Source organism: Haliotis rubra, unplaced genomic scaffold, assembly GCF_003918875.1.
Source record: "Haliotis rubra isolate DU_JTF1 unplaced genomic scaffold, ASM391887v1 Scf1533, whole genome shotgun sequence".
NCBI classification, from domain to species: domain Eukaryota; kingdom Metazoa; phylum Mollusca; class Gastropoda; order Lepetellida; family Haliotidae; genus Haliotis; species Haliotis rubra.
In genome coordinates this window covers 59,009-75,340 of record NW_025765485.1, presented here as the reverse complement: position 1 = coordinate 75,340, position 16,332 = coordinate 59,009, and the positions used below count along the sequence as shown (strand labels likewise).

Genomic DNA, 16,332 nt, shown 5'->3' with positions numbered 1-16,332 from the left:
TGACTGACTGAGTTTAGTTTTACGCCGCTTTTGGCAATATTCCAGCAATATCACGGCGGGGGACGCCAGAAATGGGCTTAACACATTGTGCCCATGTGGGGAATCGAACCCGGGTCTTCGGCGTGACGAGCCAACGCTTTAACCACTAGGCTACCCCACCGCCTCCCGTGTAATAACTCCGTATAATAACACCATGTAATAACACCGTATAATAACACCATGTAATGACACCGTGTAATAACACCATGTAATAACACCGTATAATAACACCCTGTAATAACACCATGTAATAACACCGTGTAATAACACCGTATAATAACACCGTGTAATAACACCGTATAATAACACCATGTAAACTCACATTGGATTGAATAAGCGAGCAACAAGGACCCCTAGCCACCGCTCAAGGCTCTAATGAAATGAACCTTATCACATTATCGACTGCCTAGCCTTGTGGAATCCCACCGCCGTTGTGGAAGAAAAGTATTAATTATGCATGGCGTGCTGAGATGGTGAGACAGGACGAGGCTGGCAGGCTGGGGAGGGAAGAGGGATGTTGCTATGTAGTCCTCTGAAGTCGGAATTTTACACTTGAATAATCGGCGGGGAACGAGCAGTGCGTGTCGGTTCTCATCTCTGATGACTGTCAATCCCCGCTCAGTGAGCGTCTTGCTCGTGCAGTGACTACCAGTCTTCACGTTCGTAGCAGATCGATAAAATTGACATGCTTGTTCTGATAAAATTTTGCTTCGGGAACTAAGTTGGACGAAGAAAGAGGACAACCTGTTTTTACAACCTGGGAGAGAGTAGTTGATCGTTAACACGCTGTTGGTGGAGTCGGAATGTTGGAGTCACAGACGCCGCCTCAGCGACTACATCCGTCCCTCCTCCCCGTTCACCTGTAGCTGGTCAGCTGGTCATCAGAGAGGTCGCGTGACCCACACGATCAGGACGTGCCCATGGAGCTAGCGAGGACTGCACGCGCGACTTGATGAACTAAACTGTGTGTGACTCGATGAAGCGCCTGCTCCAATGGGTTGAAACGGACCATACAGCACGGTTGTGAGTATTAACCTATACACTTCTCACACAACTTATAGCAGATATATACTAGCACTGAAACTCTCTTCGACCGGAAACAAACCCTCACCAGCTTCCGTGTTACCCCCGCCCCTCCTGCTGGATGCAAGCTGTCTGCAGGATGAGCTTCACGTAGACAACACAAACTCAGTTTATGCTAATATTGGTAGTTGTAGATCTACATGTGCAGGACGAGCCGGGATAACACGATCAACTAAAAGCGTACACCATAGTTACATGGCAGCAGCATAGCTAACTCGCAGGAATGAAACGTATACACTGTTGTGTGAGCTACTTGTGTCATTGTCACAAGGGTCAAGGGTCTGACTGTCACACGAGCAACCTGTATCCATGTGTCACAATCTGTATCCATGTGTCACAGTCTGTCTTCATGTGTCACAGTCTGTATCCGTCTGTCACAGTTTGTATCCATGTCTGACAGTCTATATCCATGTGTGACAGTCTGTATCGATGAGTCACACTCTGCATCCATGTCACAGTCTGTATTCATGTGCCACAGTCTGTATTCATGTGCCACAGTCTGTATTCATGTGTCACTGTCTGTATCCATGTGTCACTGTCTGTATTCACGTGCAACAGTCTGTATTCATGTGTCACTGTCTGTATCCATGTGTCACAGTCTGCATTCATATGTAACAGTCTGTATTCATGTGTCACAGTCTGTATTCATGTGTCACTGTCTGTATCCATGTGTCACTGTCTGTATCCATGTGTCACAGTCTGTATTCATATGTCACAGTCTGTATTCATGTGTCACAGTCTGTATCAATGTGTCACAGTCTGTATCCATATGTAACAGTCTGTATTCATATGTCACAGTCTGTATCAATGTGTCACAGTCTGTATCAATGTGTCACAGTCTGTATCTACACGGTACCTAACATGTTACACTCACGTTCATTACAACACTGTCCACATAGCAACACATTACACTCACGTACATCAAGACTGTCTACACAGTGACAGGTTACACTCACATACATTACAACACTGTCTACATAGCATCAGGCTGCACTCACGTACATTGCAACACTGTTTACATAGCAACAGGTTACACTCACCTACATTACAACACTGTCTACATAGCATCAGGCTGCACTCACGTACATTGCAACACTGTTTACATAGCAACAGGTTACACTCACCTACATTGCAACACTGTCTACATAGCCACAGGTTACACTCACGTACATCAAGATACTGTCTACATAGCAACAGGTTACGTTCAGATACGCTGGAACACTCTCTCTATCTGTTGATCTTTGTCTCGGGCTGCAATAATCACATTACGATCATGTCGTGTTATTGTCATAGCTGCCGATTTTGCAATAGCCCAGAGATCGATGACCAAGACTCATCGTTTAATCGGGAGGAAACGCGCTGATTGATTGTAGCGTGCCCCGTCGGTAATTATCGTGAAAACATCACGGCTTGCCCCACCAGGACGCTGAGTCTGTCTCATGCATGCTCACGTGATGTTTTAGTGGGGAGACCAGCTGATTCACGTGTTGTTTTAGTGGGAAGACTAGCTGACTCACGTGATGTTTTAGTGGGAAGACCAGCTGACTCACGTGATGTTTTAGTGGGAAGACCAGCTGACTCACGTGTTGTTTTAGTGGGAAGACCATCTGACTCACGTGATGTTTTAGTGGGGAGACCAGCTGATTCACGTGATGTTTTAGTTGGGAGACCAGCTGATTCACGTGATGTTTTAGTGGGAAGACCATCTGACTCACGTGATGTTTTAGTGGGAAGACCAGCTGATTCACGTGATGTTTTAGTGGGAAGACCATCTGACTCACGTGATGTTTTAGTGGGGAGACCAGCTGATTCACGTGATGTTTTAGTGGGAAGACCAGCTGATTCACGTGATGTTTTAGTGGGAAGACCATCTGACTCACGTGATGTTTTAGTGGGAAGACCAGCTGATTCACGTGATGTTTTAGCGGGAAGACCATCTGACTCACGTGATGTTTTAGTGGGAAGACCAGCCTGATTCAGTACACTAGTCATATCACCATTGTTTTTTCAGTTATGACAAGATGTTTAGGAAAACCTTTCACATTTCTCGGCACAGAATCTACAAGGATGAAAATGGCGGCATGTAAAACACATTGGACGATGCGTTACACGTCGCCGCTGTGACTGTAGTAGACATGGACAGAGCTCCGATTATCAGAATAAATGAAGGCCGTAAAAGAAACATGAGCGAAATATAAATGCGGCTTTATGTTTCTCAGTGCCATAAACTGTACTCTCGGCAAAGTATTTTCCATTAAGTTTATGTCATCGTAATCGATATTCTATCTGCGGCCGATACTTGAGTGATACCAGATGGTGAAGGACTGTTCTTGTGCTGAGGTATGCGTTCATATCAGTTTGGGCTTTCATCACGTCACTGGACATACACACCATAGATAACATTGGCTTATGTAAGTTCTCATAACTGTTACTGGACAGCTCAGTACCCACGATATGAATAGGTTTGAACGGTATCACATCAAGGATGCCAGTGCAGCTTCGGAATCCTGGCAATCTCGGAAACATGGATCTGAATTCATGGATCTGATCATTGCTACTTCATCAAGATCTGAGTTATCACTGCTTCATAAAGATCTGCGTTATCACTGCTTCATCAAGATCTGTGTTATCACTGCTTCATCAAGATCTGCGTTATCACTGCTTCATCAGGATCTGCGTTATCACTGCTTCATCAAGATCTGCGTTATCACTGCTTCATCAGGATCTGCGTTATCACTGCTTCATCAGGATCTGCGTTAACACTGCTTCATCAAGATCTGCGTAATCACTGCGTCATCAAGATCTAAGTTATCACTGCTTCATCAAGATCTAAGGTATCACTGCTTCCCCAGCTTCTTGACCATTGAACTCAAACCTTGGTTATTGCATCGTTAGAATTTAGGTCACCTCGTCTTTAACTTCAAGATCATAACAAGGTCTTTAGCTTCAAGGTTATCCCAACGTCTTTTGGTTATTGCATAGTCAGATTTTAGGTCACCTCGTCTTTAGCTTCAAGGTCATCCCAACATCTTTTGATGTTAGGTCACCCCCACGTCATTTGACGTTACGTCGTCCCCACGTCTTTCGATGTTAGGTCATCCCCACATCTTTTGACGTTAAGTCATCCCCACATCTTCTGACGTTAGGTCACCCCACGTGTTTTGTCGTTAGGTCGTCCCCGGTCCTTCGATGTTAGGTCATCCCCACGTCTTTTGACGTTAGGTTGTCCCCGCGTCTTTTGATGATATGTCATCCTCACGTGTTTTGTCGTTAGGTCGTCCCCGGGTCCTTTAATGTTAGGTCATCCCCATGTCTTTTGACGTTAGGTTGTCCCCACGTCTTTCGATGATATGTCATCCTCACGTCTTTCGATGTTAGGTCATCCTCACGTCTTTTGACGTTAGTTGTCCCCGCGTCTTTCAATGCAAGGTCATCCCCACGTCTTTGGATGTTAAGTCATCCCCATGTCTTTTGACGTTATATCATTACCATGTCTTTTGCTGATAGGTCATTCCTACGTCTTTTACGTTAGGTCATCCCCACGTCTTTTGCAGTTTGGTCATCCCCACGTCTTTTGATGTTAGGTCATCCCCAGGTCTTTGGATGTTAGGTCATTCCCATGTCATTTGACGTTAGGTCATCCCACGACTTTTGATGTTAGGTCATTCCCATGTCTTTAGATGTTAGGTCATCTCCGCATCTGTTGATGTTAGGTCATCCCCACGTCTTTCGATGTTTGGTCATCTCCACGTCCTTCGATGTTAGGTCATCCCAACGTCTTTTGACGTTAGGTCATCCCCACGTGTTTCGATGTTAAATCATTACCATGTCTTTAGATGTTAGGTAATCACCACATCTTTCAATGTTAGGTCATCCCCGCGTCTTTCGATGTTTGGTCGTCCCCGCATATGTTTACGTTAGGTCATCCACACGTCTTTCGACGTTAGGTTGTCCCCGCATCTTTCGATGTGAGGTCATCCCCACGTCTTTGGATGTTAGGTCATCCCCATGTCTTTGGATGTAAGGTCATCCCCACGTCTTTGGATGTTAAGTCGTCCCCGCGTCTTTGGATGTTAGGTCATCCCCATGTCTTTTGACGTTAGGTCATCCCCACGTCTTTGGATGTAAGGTCATCCCCACGTCTTTGGATGTTAAGTCGTCCCCACGTCTTTGGATGTTAGGTCATCCCCATGTCTTTTGATGTTAGGTCATCCCCACGTCTTTGGATGTTAAGTCGTCCCCGCGTCTTTGGATGTTAGGTCATCCCCATGTCTTTTGATGTTAGGTCATCCCCACGTCTTTCGATGTTAGGTCATCCCCATGTCTTTTGATGTTAGGTCTTCCCCGCGTCTTTCGATGTGAGGCCATCCCCACGTCTTTGGATGTTAGGTCATCCCCACGTCTTTGGATGTTAGGTCATCCCCACGTCTTTTGATGTTAGGTCGTCCCCGCGTCTTTTGATGCAAGGGCATCCCCACGTCTTTTGATGTTAGGTCGTCCCCGCGTCTTTAAATGTTAGGTCGTCCCCGCGTCTTTAGATGTTAGGTCATCCCCATGTCTTTTGACGTTAGGTCATCCCCACGTCTTTGGATGTTAGGTCATCCCCATGTCTCTAGATGTTAGGTCATCCCCATGTCTCTAGATGTTAGGTCATCCCCATGCCTTTTGACGTTAGGTCGTCCCCGCATCTTTCGATGTGAGGTCATCCCCACGTCTTTGGATGTTAGGTCATCCCCATGTCTTTGGATGTTAGGTCATCCCCACGTCTTTGGATGCTAGGGCATTCCCACGTCTTTGGATGTTAGGTCGTCCCCGCGTCTTTGGATGCTAGGGCATCCCCACGTCTTTTGATGTTAGGTCGTCCCCGCGTCTTTAAATGTTAAGTCGTCCCCGCATCTTTAGATGTGAGGTCATCCCCATGTCTTTTGACGTTAGGTCACCCCACGACCTTTGATGTTAGGTCATCCCCACGTCTTTCGATGTTAGGTCATCCCCATGTCTCTAGATGTTAGGTCATCCCCATGTCTCTAAATGTTAGGTCATCCCCACGTCTTTCTATGTGAGGTCATCCCCATGTCTTTTGACGTTAGGTCATCCCTTATGTCTTTGGATGTAAGGTCATTCCCATTTTTTTGATGTTAGGTCATCCCTACGTCTTTGGATGTTAGGTCATCCCCACGTCTTTGGATGTTAGGTCATCCCCATGTCTTTTGATGTTAGGTCATCCCCACGTCTTTTGATGTTAGGTCGTCCCCGCGTCTTTAGATGTTAGGTCATCCCTAGGTCTTTGGATGCTAGGGCATCCCCATGTCTTTTGATGTTAGGTCGTCCCCGCGTCTTTAGATGTTAGGTCGTTCCCGCGTCTTTAGATGTTAGGTCATCCCCATGTCTTTTGACGTTATGTCACCCCACGACTTTTGATGTTAGGTCATCCCCACGTCTTTGGGTGTTAGGTCATCCCCATGTCTTTAGATGTTAGGTCATCCCCACGTCTTTCGATGTGAGGTCATGTCCATGTCTTTTGACGTTAGTTCGTCCCCGCGTCTTTCGATGTGAGGCCATCCCCACGTCTTTGGATGTTAGGTCATCCCCACGTCTTTGGATGTTAGGTCATCCCCATGTCTTTTGATGTTAGGTCATCCCCACGTCTTTTGATGTTAGGTCGTCCCCGCGTCTTTAGATGTTAGGTCATCCTTAGGTCTTTGGATGCTAGGTCATCCCCACGTCTTTTGATGTTAGGTCGTCCCCGCGTCTTTAGATGTTAGGTCGTCCCCGCGTCTTTAGATGTTGGGTCATCCCCACGTCTTTTGACGTTAGGTCACCCCACGACTTTTGTTGTTAGTTCATCCCCACGTCCTTCGATGTTAGGTCATCCCTACGTCTTTTGACGTTAGGTCATCCCCACGTCTTTTGACGTTAGGTCATCTCCACGTTTTCGTTGTTAGGTCATCCCCACGTCTTTTGACGTTAGGTCATCCCCACGGTTTTTGCTGTTAGGTCATCCCCACGTCTTTCGATGTGAGGTCATCTCCATGTCTTTTGACGTTAGTTCGTCCCCGCGTCTTTCGATGTGAGGCCATCCCCACGTCTTTGGATGTTAGGTCATCCCCATGTCTTTTGATGTTAGGTCATCCCCACGTCTTTTGATGTTAGGTCGTCCCCGCGTCTTTAGATGTTAGGTCATCCTTAGGTCTTTGGATGCTAGGGCATCCCCACGTCTTTTGATGTTAGGTCGTCCCCGCGTCTTTAGATGTTAGGTCGTCCCCGCGTCTTTAGATGTTGGGTCATCCCCATGTCTCTTGACGTTAGGTGACCCCACGACTTTTGTTGTTAGTTCATCCCCACATCCTTCGATGTTAGGTCATCCCTACGTCTTTTGACGTTAGGTCATCCCCACGTCTTTTGACGTTAGGTCATCTCCACGTTTTCGTTGTTAGGTCATCCCCACGTCTTTTGACGTTAGGTCATCCCCACGGTTTTTGCTGTTAGGTGATCCCCACGTCTTTTGACGTTAGGTCGTCCTCGCATCTTTCAATGTGAGGTCATCCCCACGTCTTTGGATGTTTTGTCATCTCCACGTCCTTCGATGTTAGGTCATCCCCACGTCTTTTGACGTTAGGTAATCCCCACGTCTTTTGACGTTAGGTCGTCCTCGCATCTTTCAATGTGAGGTCATCCCCACGTCTTTGGATGTTTTGTCATCTCCACGTCCTTCGATGTTAGGTCATCCCCACGTCTTTTGACGTTAGGTCATCCCCACGTCTTTTACTGTTAGGCCATCCCCAGGTCTTTTGACGTTAGGTCTTCCCTACGTGTTTTACTGTTAGGCCATCCCCACGTCTTTTGACGTTAGGTCATCCCCACGTCTTTTACTGTTAGGCCATCCCCAGGTCTTTTGACGTTAGGTCTTCCCTACGTGTTTTGACGTTAGGTCGTCCCCATGTCTTTTGACGTTAGGTCATCCCCACGTGTTTTGACGTTAGGTCGTCCTCGCGTCTTTCGATGTTTGGTCATCCCCACGTTTTTTGCTGTTAGGTGATCCCCACGTCTTTTGACGTTAGGTCGTCCCCGCATCTTTCGATGTGAGGTCATCCCCACGTCTTTGGATGTTAGGCCATCCCCAGGTCTTTTGACGTTAGGTCGTCCCCACGTCTTTTGACGTTAGATCATCTTCACGCTGCAGATCAGCCTCATGTCTTTAATTTCTAAGTCAACCCCCACCTAACACATCCCCATATACCGGTAACAATCGTTCTACTCCGACCCGGTGGGGGGTAGGCTGCATACTTTAGTGTGATGGGATCACAGACAACACACTAGCCGTATTGAGCATGTTCGTCTTCTCAGTCGCCGTCCTACAGCTACTTGAAACATCGACTTACAGCGACAAGCTGTCATAATGATCTCTTCCAGAAGACACAATGCATGCATAACAGTTATAACAGGAATATGTGGTCAGTATGTTTGCACACTGTGGTGAACGTGTATATTCCCCTCTGTATGTTTGCACACTGTGGTGAACGTGTATATTCCCCTCTGTATGTTTGCACACTGTGGTGAACGTGTATATTTCCCTCTGTATGTTTGCACACTGTGGTGAACGTGTATATTCCCCTCTGTATGTTTGCACACTGTGGTGAACGTGTATATTCCCCTCTGTATGTTTGCACACTGTGGTGAACGTGTATATTCCCCTCTGTATGTTTGCACACTGTGGTGAACGTGTATATTCCCCTCTGTATGTTTGCACACTGTGGTGAACGTGTATATTCCCCTCTGTATATTTGCACACTGTGGTGAACGTGTATATTCCCCTCTGTATGTTTGCACACTGTGGTGAACGTGTATATTCCCCTCTGTATGTTTGCACATTGTGGTGAACGTGTATATTCCCCTCTGTATGTTTGCACACTGTGGTGAACGTGTATATTTCCCTCTGTATGTTTGCACACTGTGGTGAACGTGATATTCGTGTATATGTATATTCCCCTCTGTATGTTTGCACATTGTGGTGAACGTGTATATTCCCCTCTGTATGTTTGCACATTGTGGTGAAGGTGTATATTTCCCTCTGTATGTTTGCACATTGTGTCCACAGGTTAGCTCAATACGTTGGTGAACGTGTATATTCCCCTCTGTATGTTTGCACATTGTGTCCACAGGTTAGCTCAATACGTTGGTGAACGTGTATATTTCCCTCTGTATGTTTGCACACTGTGGTGAACGGGTTAGCTCAATACGTTGGTGAACGTGTATATTCCCCTCTGTATGTTTGCACATTGTGTCCACAGGTTAGCTCAATACGTTGGTGAACGTGTATATTCCCCTCTGTATGTTTGCACATTGTGTCCACAGGTTAGCTCAATACGTTGGTGAACGTGTATATTCCCCTCTGTATGTTTGCACATTGTGTCCACAGGTTAGCTCAATACGTTGGTGAACGTGTATATTCCCCTCTGTATGTTTGCACATTGTGTCCACAGGTTAGCTCAATACGTTGGTGAACGTGTATATTCCCCTCTGTATGTTTGCACACTGTGGTGAACGTGTATATTTCCCTCTGTATGTTTGCACATTGTGGTGAACGTGTATATTCCCCTCTGTATGTTTGCACACTGTGGTGAACGTGTATATTCCCCTCTGTATGTTTGCACATTGTGTCCACAGGTTGCCTGATGATGCAAACAGTGATCACCTGGAGACGGCCGATGGATGCCAGTATCTACCCTCCCACGGGCAACCCATGCACCTACCTGCTGGGGAACGCGCTGTGCTACATCATCTCGGGGATGCTGCTGCTAGTGGTTGGTGTTATCATAACGTCACTGACGTTCCAGAATCTGGAGGATTACCAAGATGAGAACAAAGAACGTTACGCGGGTCCAGTGTTGATTGGGGCTGGGATACTGGTGATCGCTCGCGGGGCGTTCAGTCGACTCCGGCCTCACAGGTCGAACCTTGCTCGGAGACGCTCGCTGTTGAGGCGTTACGTCAGGGAGGTGTACAGTCGCCCCATTTTAGCAGTAAGTGTCACTGTTTCATGTCTTCACCCCAATATACAGAAGTATTTATAACTTGATGTTATCTAGATGGTTTTAAAGCGTCAACACGCACGTGTCTTCACCCCTTATCTCGATGCCAAACAATGTATGTACGACGACAACGTTAACTGGCCGGTGTTAACGAGTCAGGATTCACATGCTTTCAGAATGCTGTCTAGCGAGTACTAGTCTATATTCACCCGTACCTTGTGTTTTGGAACATTCTTTTGGACCCTTTCAGTCACTGGGTTGTCCAGACTTAGATTATAAACAGACCCAGAAGTTGTTGGGTGCAGCATGTGACAATATTCGTCATTCATACACTCCATTTAGTACGACGCTTTCACGTTACGCACGTGGGTTATCACCCAGCATGACATTTAGACAATCTATATACCTGGAGCAAGGACTGGTTGGTCTCATGGAATCCCAAGAAGCAATGTTTTGTTGATGAAACTAAAGAATTGAAATTATTTTTTTGACGGAAAGCAAATCAATTTAGGGATGGTTGTACCGTACAACAGATGGAAAACTTAGCGAAACCTCAGTTATAAGCTGTCAGAATAGTTACGGGTCTTACTAGATATACCTCACGGGAAATTCTATATTATAAGACAGGATGGGAAAGGCTGGATGAAGGAAGAAAAAGAAGAATGCTTTATCCATTCTATAAAATGATTAGCTCCTGTATACTTAAAAGATATCATTCCAGACAATGTAGGATCAAGATATACTAATAACCTTCTGCTGGGTCAGGACATACGTATCATTCCTCTGTCATCTAGAAGGTTATGGAACAGTTGTTCTGATACCGAAAGAAATCGGCCTTCATTTCAAAGTTTCAAGCCATACTTAAAGTGTCAGCAGCCTGTAGCTCCACCATATTACTCGTTTAGAATTAGCAAATTTAATATTATACCAACAAAGTTGAGATATATGACTAGTCAGCTAAACCATGACCTGTATCCTTTCAACATGAAAGAGTCGGCTTCTTGTCTCTGCGGCAACGCTTGTGGAAATGTACATCACTGCCTGTTAGAGTAAACTGTATAACATTCAAAGAGAGACCTTAGTGTTAAAGTTTAAAAGTATTGTCAAATGTGATTCTCCAGTCACATTGTCATTAATGTTACTTGGAAGTCCAGATATGGCTATTCAACAGAATGAATATGTTTTCAAATGTGTTTTTATTTATCAATCACGTGTCCCTTCCTCTCTTCCCCATCAACTTTCCTATACTTTCTATCTATTCCCTCCCAGGTTGTATGATAGTGAAAATGCATGTATGTAAATATTAGGGAGGGGGTATTTTAAGATGGATAACTTCTCCAATCCCTTTCACATTTGTGGATAAAATATGTTTAAATCAAACTGGAATAAATGGTTCACCTCCAGGTGTACTGTGTGTAACTGACATTGGAGACAGATGTCCTCACATGAGAGTACAAGTAGTGTTGTGTTTCTCCGAGACAGTGTGATGTGCGGGCGCTGATTGCCACGGCAGTCCCGGCAATCAATGAAGACCCCACACCTGCGCTCGCTGCTGGCAACGCGAGGAGAACCCGTCTCTCTTGAACTGCTTGTCAATAGAATTAGCTCGATAATGTAAAAACCAAGCAACAAATCACTGGCAGATAGCAACTGATCTGGTGATATATCTTAGTAATTATACAAAACTCACCTTTTCTCCATCAGTCCTCAGTTGCTCCTATTTGACAAATAACACCTGCTCCTGTATCTCGTAGCAGCATAAGCTGCATAAAGGACTGGGGGATATTGGTTGCAGCCAGCCGAGCTTTGTCAAGTAGGTTGGAAAAGCAAGACTTTATGTAGGCTTCGACCTTAGGCAGCGATGCGACTTGTGTAATAGCATTGGTAGGATTGAATAAGGAAGGAATAACATTGGTAGGATTGAATAAGGAAGGAATAACATGGGTAGGATTGAATAAGGAAGGAATAACATAGGTAGGATTGAATAAGGAAGGAATAACATGGGTAGGATTGAATAAGGAAGGAATAACATGGGTAGGATTGAATAAGGAAGTAATAACATTGGTAGGATTGAATAAGGAAGGAATAACATGGGTAGGATTGAATAAGGAAGGAATAACATAGGCAGGATTGAATAAGGAAGGAATAACATGGGTAGGATTGAATAAGGAAGGAATAACATGGGTAGGATTGAATAAGGAAGGAATAACATAGGTAGGATTGAATAAGGAAGGAATAACATTGGTAGGATTGAATAAGGAAGGAATAACATGGGTAGGATTGAATAAGGAAGGAATAACATTGGTAGGATTGAATAAGGAAGGAATAACATGGGTAGGATTGAATAAGGAAGGAATAACATAGGCAGGATTGAATAAGGAAGGAATAACATGGGTAGGATTGAATCAGGATGGAATATCATTAGTAGGATTGAATCAAGGTGGAATAACATTGGTAGGATTGAATCAGCAACGAATAACATTGGTAGGACTGAATAAGGGTGGAATTCAGGGATGATTTTTAAATGCCTGTTCCCAGCGGATTATAAGATCATTGGCTATCCCTAGATATCAAGCCTTCGTCTATATGGAAGATCATTGGCTATCCCTAGATATCAAGCCTTCGTCTATATGGAAGATCATTGGCTATCCCTAGATATCAAGCCTTCGTCTATATGGAAGATCATTGGCTATCCCTAGATATCAAGCCTTCGATAAGATCATTGGCTATCCCTAGATATCAAGCCTTCTTCTATATGGAAGATCATTGGCTATCCCTAGATATCAAGCCTTCGTCTATATGGAAGATCATTGGCTATCCCTAGATATCAAGCCTTCGTCTATATGGAAGATCATTGGCTATCCCTAGATATCAAGCCTTCGTCTATATGGAAGATCATTGGCTATCCCTAGATATCAAGCCTTCGTCTATATGGAAGATCATTGGCTATCCCTAGATATCAAGCCTTCGTCTATATGGAAGGTCATTGGCTATCCCTAGATATCAAGCCTTCTTCTATATGGAAGATCATTGGCTATCCCTAGATATCAAGCCTTCGTCTATATGGAAGATCATTGGCTATCCCTAGATATCAAGCCTTCGTCTATATGGAAGATCATTGGCTATCCCTAGATATCAAGCCTTCGTCTATATGGAAGGTCAGCCACTGTGGTTATCAGCTGAACATTATTATCATTGACTTAATGGTTTTACCACTCCTATTTTATTTCATACTGGCCTCTTCGTTGTGCACTCATACATATCATACACATTCATCCTTTGCGGTAATTTGTATTGAATTGTGAACCTACATAATTGGTTCACTGGTAACAGCACAGTAACGCCACAGGTAACAGCACTGGTAACATAACTGGTAACGCCACAGGTAACAGCACAGGTAACAGCACTGGTAACATCACTGGCAACGGCACTGCTAACATCACTGGCAACGGCACTGCTAACGGCACATGTAACAGCAATGGTAACGGCACAGGTAACATAACTGGTAACATCACTGCTAACGGCACAGGTAACAGCACTTAAATAAGCGATGAAAATATTCACGAAGCGGTAGCTGTTGTGATTTTGAAACAATGGCGTGAGTTGGCCTTCTTACGTCGTCGTAATTACGTGCAGAAAGTTTTATATCATACTGAATAAGCCTATGGCTGTTCCATTCCAGATTGCACTTGGTCGCAACAGCATGAACATAGCATTTCCAAACCACTGCTTACATCAGCTAGTAACATGCTATAACTTCCAGTAATCCTACAGATCTGGTCCGAAACTATGCCATACAATGACAGCATTACAGTGTCATATCATGCTGTACAATACTATAGTTGCAAAGCAAGCAACCCATGAGGAACATACTAACATGCCAGCATGGCTTTCTGGAACCACAGATCTCAACGTAACTGCGGTGAACAATCTACATTGGTGTGTCCTTTCTTACAATCTAGTCGAGCGATTAATCTATGTGATCGCCCGGGGTACATCGGCCAGGTCGAGGGAGAGTTTGTTTTGAAACGTACTGTATGAATATATACATAACAAAGAGTATATGTTTGGATTTGGGTGTTCAGAGCAATAGCGGGACCAGACATTCCAAGTGGATGTTTGTTGAGTGCCAATACTCCACGAAGCACTGATCTGTTGGTTATGTGACAACTTTCTTCCACTGTGTCTGTTATGGCTTTACGATGAAACTTGTTACGTTTCTTCTGATGTCAATATGCGTCCAATAGTCTTAGTTCGTGATGTGATTAAGTAAACATCCGCCAGTCAATCATCACATTTCCTGATGCTGTTATGTAACCAATCATCACATTTCCTGATGCTAATATGTAACCAATCATCACATTTCCTGATGCTGTTATGTAACCAATCATCACATTTCCTGATGCTGTTATGTAACCAATCATCACATTTCCTGATGCTGTTATGTAACCAATCATCACATTTCCTGATGCTAATATGTAACCAATCATCACATTTCCTGATGCTAATATGTAATCAATCATCACATTTCCTGATGCTAATATGTAACCAATCATCACATTTCCTGATGCTGTTATGTAACCAATCATCACATTTCCTGATGCTAATATGTAACCAATTATCACATTTCCTGATGCTAATATGTAACCAATCATCACATTTCCTGATGCTAATATGTAACCAATCATCACATTTCCTGATGCTAATATGTAACCAATCATCACATTTCCTGATGCTAATATGTAACCAATCATCACATTTCTTGATGCTAATATGAAACCAATCATCACATTTCCTGATGCTAATATGTAACCAATCATCACATTTCCTGATGCTGTTATGTAACCAATCATCACATTTCCTGATGCTGTTATGTAACCAATCATCACATTTCCTGATGCTAATATGTAACCAATCATCACATTTCCTGATGCTGTTATGTAACCAATCATCACATTTCCTGATGCTAATATGTAACCAATCATCACATTTCCTGATGCTAATATGTAACCAATCATCACATTTCCTGATGCTGTTATGTAACCAATCATCACATTTCCTGAGGCTGTTATGTAACCAATCATCACATTTCCTGATGCTGTTATGTAACCAATCATCACATTTCCTGTGATGCAATCAAACCTTGACCTTGAAAGCCGTGTTTGAGGAACTGCAAAGAATGTGCTGGATTCATTCCAGGTAAGTCATCTCTGCGCCAATATGCCAGACGTGGACGAAAGTAGAACGAGAGTAGCTGATTCAAAATGTCACCAACTGCTTTATGGAATAATAGGTGGATGAATAGCGACAAAACAGTTTTACATCTATAAATAGGTTTTAATAAATGGTTTCCTTTTCAGTATGCATAATCTGACCAATCATCTGTCTGTTTCAGTTTCGTAACAGCTCCTCCCTGAGCCTGTGTGATATTCAAGTAACAGACCTACACGACTGCCCCAGGTGAGTGTAGTCGCCCACGTCGATCTTGTATGACGTCATCAGGAACATGTGACTAACATTGTATATTAAGTCATCTCATGTTGACATTAGAGGTCTCTTGTTTAACATCAGGTTATACCGCCACTGAGTGGTATATCAGATTCCAATCACCAGTTGGTTGACCAGCATTCGTCATTCTGAACATTAAAGGTGATTTTGTTTAACATGTAAGCAGAGCCAGTTTAACATATCGTTACATTACAGGTGATTTTGTTTAACATGTAAGCAGAGCCAGTTTAACATATCGTTACATTAGAAAGGAATAGCCTTGAGGAAGATATATTTGGTCAAGCGTAGGTATGGCACCTTTCTCATTTTGAAGCGTACCATATCGATTTTATGGTGTGTTGAGAAACATCTGTTCTCCCATTAGACTGTTGGCAATCTGAACAGGCTAGGTAGGCCTATGCGCGTGTGTCTCTGTGTGTGTCTGCCTGTGTGTCTGTCTATCTGTGTTTGTGTGTGTGTGTGTGTGTGTGCGTGCGTGCGCGCGCACTCGTATTGGCGTTGGCAATACTTGTTCTACTTATGTTTTGAATGTATGAAAACTGACCACTTCTTGTTCTGGATATAAACTATACCTGATACCTGATACCTGTAACCTGATTTCCCCCAGCCAGGTGTGATTCTATCAGCATTTAGTCCTTGACCTTGACCTGATACCTGTAACCTGATTTCC

General features: G+C 44.0%; 1 protein-coding gene across 1 annotated transcript in view; it reads left to right on the top strand.

The window, feature by feature from the left end:
* Window positions 1–518: 518 nt before the first annotated feature.
* The window catches only part of LOC124270650, a 67,769-nt gene continuing 51,955 nt past the window's right edge, over window positions 519–16,332 (top strand). Inside the window, exons 1-3 of the mRNA XM_046705688.1 lie at window positions 519–1,062; window positions 9,790–10,145; window positions 15,550–15,614. Of these exons, the coding sequence (XP_046561644.1) occupies window positions 9,798–10,145; window positions 15,550–15,614 (413 nt within the window). The 5' untranslated portion in view covers window positions 519–1,062; window positions 9,790–9,797. The remainder of the gene's footprint in view (window positions 1,063–9,789; window positions 10,146–15,549; window positions 15,615–16,332) is intronic.